Source organism: Carassius gibelio, chromosome A16, assembly GCF_023724105.1.
Source record: "Carassius gibelio isolate Cgi1373 ecotype wild population from Czech Republic chromosome A16, carGib1.2-hapl.c, whole genome shotgun sequence".
NCBI lineage: Eukaryota > Metazoa > Chordata > Actinopteri > Cypriniformes > Cyprinidae > Carassius > Carassius gibelio.
In genome coordinates, this window is record NC_068386.1 from 2,467,238 (window position 1) to 2,477,293 (window position 10,056).

A 10,056-nucleotide genomic window follows, 5' to 3' on the forward strand; every position below is an offset into this window, starting at 1 on the left:
TGGAAATGATTTCTTCATATGGTGAATATACAGCAATGACTTCTTGCAAGTGCAAACTACTCTGTGCAATTCATGTAGAATTAAACATGAGATTTTGTTTAGTTGCATTTGGCAAACCACTGTAAAAGCTGAGCATTTCCCACAACCTGGATGCAAATGCTAGAGGATGCGCTCCAATTTCCATTGCCACCTCAGTTATCTTTCTCAAGCTAACCAAATTAGTCCCAGCAAGTCTAAGTAGAGCATCTCTCCTTGCACCTTTGTTTATCAACCTCTTTTATCACAAACATCGTGTGAGAGAGCACTAAGGAATGCAGATCATAAGAGGTCTACAAACATCTTCGTCTGACACACTATAAACATCCACTGCTTTCTCAGTTTTGACTGGATCCATGTTATCAGGGTCAAAAGAACCCACTGCTGTAATAAGACTTTGAGAGTCCATGAGACAGTTGTCTAACAGCTTGGCTTTTTTAATTTCTTTGATCAAGAACTCTCTTGTTTCCGGTCTGTCTTGTTTGCGCTGGTGCTATTGGGAACCTCACAGACTCATCTGAGGAATTATATCATTGACTTCCTTGCAGTTATTCACATCATATTCAGATTTGGATTGGGTATGGACAACTATTTAGCTGTCCCTTCATACAAACATCTAAAGGTTTCCCTCTCTGTTTAGACTTTATTTTCTCAATTTCACTATCAGTTCCTTCAAAATAATCTCTCCAGCCTTACAGTTTGTCAATGACATGACATAGCACAGACTTGTGAATTTAGCAACTAGTTTTCTGTTTTCATTTCTTCTAATCTTTTCTTAGTTACCTTGCATGAGGCAAAAAAAAAAAAGAGCTAGTGCATTAGCAACTTTTCCCTCTTTGTTTTTGGGCATTTGTGGACAATCTTATTAAATTGTCTTCAGCAATTCAATAGGCTTTATTCCTTCACTGACTGAACATCATATAGTTACTTTATGATACCTGTTAGTCTAATTATTCACAGCTTCTGTGCTGTGGACACAAATAAATAAAACAGTCACACTACGTCAGGCTTCTGAACTAAATATTTGACTTCTCCAGACATGGCCACGCTCCTTCAGGCCTTACACTAAACTGTAACACTGCAACAGTACATTGGACAAAACCCAACTACTTCAGGTTTTCTGTTATATTTGTAAAGGTTTACTCAGCCACAGTGCGTCAGGCAAATCAACACTGCATGGGAGTCGTGGTGCGTCAGACTCATTACACGGTAAACACAACAGTTACGAAATCATTCTGTGACCACACTGCTTCGGGTCATTTCAGTTACTTTAGAATTTCATCAGAATTATCACCACTTCACAGTCAGTTTCAATTACGTTGAACTCCACAACTCTGTTTCAGATACTTTAGAAACTATAGATCTAATACAGCTCTTCCATCACACTGTGTTGTGCTGATTCAATTACTTTAGAATCCTAACAGAATTACAACAGACCAACACTGAGCTTCAATTACTTTAGAACCTTAACTTTAGAACTTTTAAACTTAAGCACTTTACTTCCTTTACTTTAGAAACGATTCCAGTTCAACTCTTCCACCAGTCTGATTCAGTAACGTGTAAATATTGACTGAACTAAATTCTCATCTGTCCTTGAATTTTCTTTTCAAGATTTATTTTTTTTTTTTAACAAGGGGGTTCCCTGACAAAAACAACATAGAAGAAAGAAACCGATTTTATTGCCTTTGCCTGCGTTTTTGGGAATTCCCTCGCTGGGTGGCTCGCCACTGTAAGAAAAAGTGATGAGGACGTTGAAGGTCTTGATGAAGAAGTTTATTACAGCATAGCAGTGATACAATACATGTAGCACCTTGGGTTCAACAGAGTCAGAATTAACCCCGAACATCCTCAGCTCAAACATTTTATACTGTATTAAGCTTCATCTTCCCACTCGATGTAAATGAAGTTTCGTTTTAAATGTAAATTGTGGATAACAATGAATGTGATAGTGATCTTTGGTAGACTTTCAGGTGGGTTATTTTAGTATAAATCATATACTCTTACATTTTATATTTTGAATCTTTATATCACACTTTCTATATAAGAGTTATTTTACTTTACTTTAATTCATTAACTGAAATTGTGTGCAAAGCTGTTTTTCTGAGCGATCAATTCCTTTGTCGTCTGTGAACTCGTGCATGTATATAATATATAAATATATCAATTTTTATATATATTTATATATAATAATTATAATATATAAATCAGCATATTAGAATGATTAGATTAGATTAGATTCAACTTTATTGCCATTGCACATGTAAGGCAAAGGCAATGCAATTTAGGAAATGCAGTTAGCATCTAACCATAAGTGCAATAAGCAGTAAGTACAGGATATACAGTGTCTTACAAATGTACAATAAATTTACAGATAGGGCTATGGACATAATTTACAGATTTTTAAATACTATCAGCATGATATGAACATACTATACAGATGGATTATGTAATAAGAGTATGTACACTATAGCAGAAACTATGAACGTATGAACATTATTTACATTAGTGCAATGGACACATCAAAGTCATCGAGGCTCTGTCAAAAAAAAAAAAGTCATGGACATGTGATGTGAGTGAAAATGGTCATAAGCTACATCATCATCTGTCTACTCATAGTTTGTCACCACATGCACGGCTGAATGAAAGTGTGCGCTTCAGCATGTTGCATTGACCGCAGCAGTACTGCAAGCCTCTGCACATCACAGTTCCAGAACGGCCAATACAACAACAAAAAGAGGGGAAAAAAGACTCTTCCCCCTCCTATCCCCGAGCACAGACCCGTGCCTCAGACAGCATCAAGCTCAAGTGCATTTGTTCGGTGTGGCCCAATTTAAAGGATTTTGCCTCCATCAACAGAAAAGCAGAGAGGATAACTTTTTGGAATTTGGCCTGGTGGGTCCTTTTTGACGTTACACTCACTGCGGGTCCCACTTTCTCTCTCTTTCTCTCTGAAAAGTTTAATATTTAAGCAGGCTCATATCCTGAAGACCTCAGGTAAGAATATCTGCCTGATTATGTGGCATTTCCCTTACGAAAATTACTACAAATAAAACCAAAAAACCATGGTTACTGTAGTTAAACCATGGTAACCACAAATTAACCATGGTTTTGCTATATTAACCATAGTTTAACCATGGTATTTGTAGTAAATCTGTGGTTTTACAAATGGCAGTCAATACGCCAAAAAACCATGGGTTACTACAGTTTTACTATAATAAAACCATGGTTATTTTTCGTAAGGGTTGTGATGGTTTTCAGGATAAATATGAATAGTTTATTGCATTTTCTAGGAAGTGGCCTCCTAACTGAACAAACCAAAAGTACACTCTTGAAACTTGATGGATGAAAGGATGATCTCTTTTTTTTTACTTTTTAAATGCGCATGTATAGTGGGGACTCAAATTCTCACTTTTAGTGAAATTACTTTTATAATTAAATGCAAAATCGTTCCTTACAAATTAGTCTTTATATTTGATGCTTGAATTATGTAATCTTCTTTTAAATTTTTTGGTTACACTTTATTTCGATAGTCCACTTTAGATATTCTACTGACTATAAGTAACTTTGTAACTACATGTTAACTACATATCAACTAAATCTCAGAAATTTGCAACTACATGTCTACTAACTCTCAGAGTACACTGTTAGGGTAGGTTTAGGGTTAGTGTTAGGGGTAGGTTTAGGCTTCGTATTAGTTGACAATAAGTTGACAAAGAAAGTGTTAGACGATATTAAGCAGACAGTCTACTAATACTCTGCTAACTGCTAGTTGACATGTAGTTGCAAAGTTACTTACTGCTAGTAGAATGTCTAAAGTGGACTATCAAAATAAAGTGTTACCAATTTTTTATTTTTTTTTCTAGTCTTGTTTGGTGGTGACTGCAAGTTTGGCATTTAGTGAATATTATTTTAAAATTAAATGTTAAATCTTTAAATACAAATTATATTAGCAACAATTTAAATTGAACAACATCTGTGGAAGTTTAGAGCGGTTGTTAGAACAGATTTAATCTGCGGGAAGTTTTGCAACTATAAGCATTAGTCACATCATAGAAAGGATGTGTCACTTCTGCCTTTAACCTCTGATGCTTCTATTTGGCATCCTGACTGACTACAAACTGTAAATGTGTATTATGTGTTCACCGTATTCATCCAGAGATTTATCTTGACTCAGCATTTCATACACAGCGTTTTTACATATTTAGTAGACTGACTTAACAGTGTTGCTCTGCCATGATGAAGGAAACTAACTGCAGAAAACTGTTTATGCTGTAGTGTCCTCTGTGACAATGCTGACAATTCAGCATACTTGTGCTTTAAACATATACGTATTTTGTGTATGAAATGGAGCTTGTGTAGCTTGAATCATCTCTATTCAGAAATGAATAATTTATGTTTCAGGCTTCTCATCACATTTTATGGTGATGATAATGATAACTGGTCATTTCTCCATCAGGCATGTGTTTGTTGTCCCTCATCTATTTTGCATGTGTGTGGCGTCAACTCTATTGTTTACATATTGTTGTGGGGCATTGTGTGAATGATATCATGTTTTCTGAAGTACTAGTTAATGACGCTGATTTGCTTGTGCAATTCTGCTGTGGGCTGTAAAAACACAGGAAACCGTAAAGTCACGTACAAGATGTGATGGAAATTTGACTATGTGAGGAATTAAACGTATTTGCATTTCATGAAGAAAACGGCCATTGCGGCAAAATAGTTCAAGAATAGTAAATATTTTTTAGGGTCTGTGTAATTGAATCAGAGCTGCTAATAACAGCTGTGCACAACGTATAATACTTACATTTAGATTTATACATTTGGCGGATGGATTTATTCAGGTTAGCATTTTTATCAGTTCATGCATTTTGCATGAAACCAGCAAATAAAATAAAATAAAAAATAATAAATACATAAAAATATTTTACATTAGGAAACTGAATCTTATAAATGATTCATATTTTTATATAGTGACATTATTTTCATGGAAATTGAGCATATTTAGGTTCATAACTGGCTTAAAGGCATAGCTCACCCAAAAATTTAAATTACCCCATGATTTACTCGCCCTTAAGCCATCTTAGGTGTATATGACTTTCTGCTTTCAGGCAAATCCAATCTGAGTTACATTATAAATGTTCTGCTCATCCAAGCTTAATAATGGCAGTGACTCTGAGTTTTTCTTTTTCAGTAGTCCAAAAGAAGTCCAATAAAGCATAAAAGGGATGAATAAAAGCTTCCTGAGATGAATCGATGCAAAAAAAAAAAAAGATTTAGAATTTTATAAACAGAAATCCTAGCTTCTGCTAACTCTTTTATGCACATTCACAATAGAACATCTTTTTGGTGGATGGCGTAGGACGTAGGTGTCCCAAAATGGTTATTCTCTGTGAAAGTTCCTTTTTGGAACCTTTCATTTTAAGAGTTACCTGTTTCGTTTCTGATTCAACTGAGTATACTGTGCATAATTAGCATCTGTGTGTGTGTGTGTGTGTGTGTGTGTGTGTGTGTGATTGACTGTAATGTGTTTGTCAGTGCGTTTAGCTCCTCAGGATGTACAGCTTTATGGGAGGGGGTTTGTTCTGTGCCTTTGTGGGCAACATCCTGCTGGTCATCTCCACAGCGACAGACTACTGGATGCAGTACAGACTGTCGGGCAGCTTCGCTCACCAGGGCCTGTGGAGATACTGCATGTCTGGAAAATGCTACACACAGACTGACAGCATCGGTGAGTGAGAGACTGACTGTGTTCAAACATGTTTCCCAAACACACACACACCCCTCTCACTTAGACCCACCCCAAATTCAAGATAATTATAAAAGTAAATATCATTTTTTAGAGGAGTGAAAATACAAAATACATCACATTTAATTTAATGTTACATGCTGTTTATTGTTATATATATATATATATATATATATATATATATATATATATACATTATTATACACTGTTATAAAAATGATAAAAACTAAACATTTTATTAATTATTACTCTTCTTTTCTAAGTCATTTGTTATTGCTAGATAATTATAATGTAGAGACTCTACTAGGAGAAGCATAAGTAGAAAAATCTACAAAATAATTTATTTGAAAGGGTACATCAGATGGCATCTTCAGTTGGTATGATTATAAAAATGTCTGTAACTCCTCAGTGGTCCTGTTAAAAACACTATTGTTACCTTGTTCACAGTGACTTGTTTCGGTGCATGTCTCTCTACACCTGCAGCACTCTCCAATAATTTCTCATTTTCCCACTCCCCCGTTTGACTGGAAGAGGTGGAGGTACTGGTCTGCTCATCTCTAATGATTGGAAATGTAATCCTTTACCATCTTTGGGTATCAACATCTCCTTTGAATCTCATTCAGTTACTGTTACCTACCCTTTTAAAATACATTTTGTAGTTGTCTATCGACCCCCAGGACTAGTAGGTAACTTTTTTGGATGAATTAGATGTGTTGCTCTCAACCTTTTCTGAGGATGGTTCTCCCCTAGTTTTGCTTGGAGATTTCAACACCCATCTAGATAAACCTCTGTTTGCTGATTTCCACTCTCTGCTTGCCTCTTTTGATCTTAACTGAGTGTCAACTACTGCTACTCACAAATCAGGCAACCAACTGGACCTTATTTATACACGACACTGCTCTACTGATCATGTTCTGGTTATTCCACTGCACACGTCGGATCACTTCCTCCTCACTCTTAACCTCAACATGATCCCTGACACATCACTTACCCCTCCACATGTCATCTTTCAATGTAACCTATGCACACTTTCACCATCCCGGCTATCTGCAATGGTTTCATCTTCACTTCCTTCCCCTAAACTGTGCTATTGATACTTTCTGCTCCACTCTTACATCTCCTTTAGACACTGTTTGCCCCTTGTCTTCCAGGCCAGCCCATAACACCCCTTGGTTATCTGATGTTCTACGCAAACACCATTCTAAGCTTAGAGCTGCTGAAAGGGTATGGGGCAAATCCAAAAATACTAGTGACCTTAATGTGTCAGTCATCAATCAGTCATCTTCCTTCTCTGCTAATGTCTCCACTGCTAAAATGACTCTCGCATATTCGTCTAACTCTCGCATGCTTTTTAACACATTTTCCTCACTTCTTTGTCCTCCTCCTCCCCCTCATGCTTCTCTGTTTACATGGCATCATTAGGTTCTGTCATTCAGAAACATGGCTTTTCATACCACTGCTATGCTGATGACACTCAACTCTACCTCTCATTCCATCCTGATGATCTGATGATAACTACTCGCATCTCAGCTTGTCTAACAGACATTTCTTGCTGGATGAAGGACCATCACATTCAACTCAACTTTGCCAAGACAGAACTGCTTGTGATTCCAACAAACCCATCGTTTCATCACAATTTCACCATCAAGTTAGGCACATCAAACATAACTCCTTCAAAAACAGCTAGAAGCCTTGGAGTTATGATTGATGATGACTTTGACTTTCTCAGACCACATTGCTAAAACTGTCCGATCCTGCAGATTTGCTTGATTCAACATCAAGAAGAGAGTGTGTAAAGACTTTTTTTATTCTGTTTTCATTTTTATTTGTTATATTATTTAAAAGCCCATGCTACGTGTATTGTTTTAACCTAACTGAGACTTGTTACAGTACTTATATATCATTGCTCTTTTTGTTGTTTTCGATTGCTTCCACTGTCCTCATGTGTAAGTCGCTTTGGATAAAAGCATCTGCTAAATGAATAAATGTAAATGTAAATGTAAATGCTATTTCAGTCTGCTTGCTGCATCCCTCTCTTCCATGAAAGAGGAAAGGTGATATGCAAATAATCATAAAAATATAAAGTGTGAGACTTGCTTCTTCTGGAGGTGCAGTTGGATCATGAAGAGTGGGTGCTGATCCATCCCTGGATTGAAACTTTTTAGCAAAACCTGCCTTGAATTGTCCCTTTTTTTGGGTTGGGGGACTAAAAAAAATAAATTGATTTTTTTAATTGTAGGGTGGTTGTGTCCACACTCTGCTAAGATACATTTATGTGCAAACACCATGTGAAAGTGAATTTTGAATCCGATGTCCCCTTTAATAGTATTATTCTAGAATTATATTTTTATTTTGATATTTTTTATATAATTTTTCTTCATAGAAAAGTTGGAGGAAGGTTACAAAAATTTGACTAGACAAACCAAGACATTATTATTCTATATTTTGACGATTAAGACTACAGTAATTCATTAAACGTGGCTCCTTTAACTGCAGTTTCCCCAAATTTGTGAAATTCAGTGAGAAACACTGTGAGAAAAGTCCATGTTCCTCCATCGGTCTAAGCTAAAGTGTCCACCTCTCTTTGTCTCTCATTTCAGCTTACTGGAACGCAACCCGGGCCTTCATGATCCTCTCAGCGATGTCGTGTTTTGCGGGAATCATGGCAGGCATCCTCTCCTTCGCTCACTTCTCTGCCTTTGAGCGATTCAACCGTTCCTTCGCTGCAGGGATCATGTTTTTTATTTCCAGTAAGTCTGACAGATGCTTATACAGACAAATAATGAACACAAGAAGTTATCTAACCTTATCATTCATGTCTACTCCAGCACTCTTTGTTCTGCTTGCTATGGCGATCTACACCGGGGTGACGGTGAACTTCCTCGGGAAGCGTTTCAGCGACTGGCGTTTCTCATGGTCTTATATTCTGGGATGGGTTGCTCTGCTCATGACCTTTTTTGCAGGTCAGTAAAGATGCATTTTGTTTTAACTCCAGCATGTCCAGTTGATTTCATTCAACACGTGTGTTTTGTTTTTTGCAGGTATATTTTACATGTGTGCCTACAGGATGCATGAATGCCGCCGATTGGCCGGCTCTCGCTAAAAACTCAGGAGCAGCAAACACTCAAGTGTCTAAATGTATATATACAGGTGTTTGGTTATCTATTCCCACTTAAAAACCAGTGCAAGTTGGCTGTAAGATAAAATAAACCATGTTCTGCATGATAAAATACACCAGGTTTTCCCGCAGGATTTTTTTTTTGTCTCTGTCACAGCAGGTATTTAAGATTAAAAATAAATCACACAATCCTGAATAAAACATTCATTGTTCATGCACAGAGAGACAAATTCTCAAATAAAATCTCAGATTATTCTCATCATTCGATGTCATTCTGTTCATTTACTAACTGACATAAACTAGTGAAGAAAGGTCAACATTTTGGTTGTTCATTTGAACTATCTACAACTTGTAATTTAATTAAAGTGTTTTAATGACCATTAAATGTTCAAATTCACTTATATTTTAAGGTTCCTCTTCAGGAACTCGAGCTGCGTCGAGAACGTTTGGGGAACGCATCCAGCATGACGTCTCTGAATAACGTGTATAATCAGCCCAAAGAAGGGCGAGACGTCATAGGCGGGTGACGTCAGAATCCAGGAAGCATAAAAGCATGAGCGGCGAAGCCGGTAATCAGCCTTGTGTCTTCAGCAAGCGCTCTGTGTGTGTGTGTCAGTCGCTATCTGTTTGTGAGTCTTATTTAGTGTCGTTTGTCCACTGATAAACTCCATTGTCAAAGCTTCAATCAATAGAAGTTTTGGGCGAGAGCAGGCAGCGTTCAGGCTGTGTGTTTTCCCTGCCAAAAAAAAAAAAATTAAACTAAAAAAAAGTTAGGGACACCTTGTTGTCTGCTTGAGAGTGAAGCGCGCAGTGTCAGCTCTCGAGGGAGTTGACGGCTGCTATGCGGGCCTTTGCTTCACTCTCAGAAGGCTCTCTTTGAGGAGAGAGCTTTCACTGGTGTCTCTCGAGGCGGAGCAGCGGTTGTGCTCGCGGGATTTTCTTTCGGATCTGCTGGAAGGATTGTAAGACGGGGAAGTCCCTATTTTCTTTCTTAGCCACCAGATCCGGCACCTGCTCTTGGGGGTCGGAAGCCCGCGTTTGCGGTACTTTCTCCCCGATAAGAGGGAGCGGCGTGCTGCCTGTCTTTCTCTGAGGAGATTGATGTGGAAAGGCGTCAATAAGCTCGCCAGTTGCACAAGCACCAGTCACACAAGCA

The 10,056-nt window shown here is 37.5% G+C and overlaps 1 protein-coding gene across 2 annotated transcripts; it reads left to right on the top strand.

The window, feature by feature from the left end:
• The first annotated feature begins 409 nt into the window (after positions 1–409).
• Positions 410–9,156, top strand: LOC128030353 (lens fiber membrane intrinsic protein-like). 2 transcript variants are annotated; one of them, XM_052617905.1, is made up of 5 exons: positions 410–614; positions 5,572–5,764; positions 8,383–8,532; positions 8,611–8,745; positions 8,824–9,156. In XM_052617905.1, the coding sequence occupies exons 2-5, from the start codon at positions 5,590–5,592 to the stop codon at positions 8,883–8,885; spliced, it is 522 nt and encodes a 173-aa protein (XP_052473865.1). In that variant the 5' UTR covers positions 410–614; positions 5,572–5,589; the 3' UTR covers positions 8,886–9,156. The 2 variants fall into 2 exon arrangements, with proteins under 2 accessions (XP_052473865.1, XP_052473864.1); XM_052617904.1 differs by lacking the exon at positions 410–614 and adding an exon at positions 2,765–2,928.
• Positions 9,157–10,056: the final 900 nt, after the last annotated feature.

Excerpts from the sequence above, each read along its gene's own strand:
- LOC128030353 (XM_052617905.1), top strand. The coding sequence starts at position 5,590 with ATGTACAGCTTTATGGGAGGGGGTTTGTTCTGTGCCTTTGTGGGCAAC. Across the intron at positions 8,533-8,610 it reads GATCATGTTTTTTATTTCCA|CACTCTTTGTTCTGCTTGCT; the intron begins GTAAGTCTGACA and ends TGTCTACTCCAG. Across the intron at positions 8,746-8,823 it reads GCTCATGACCTTTTTTGCAG|GTATATTTTACATGTGTGCC; the intron begins GTCAGTAAAGAT and ends TGTTTTTTGCAG.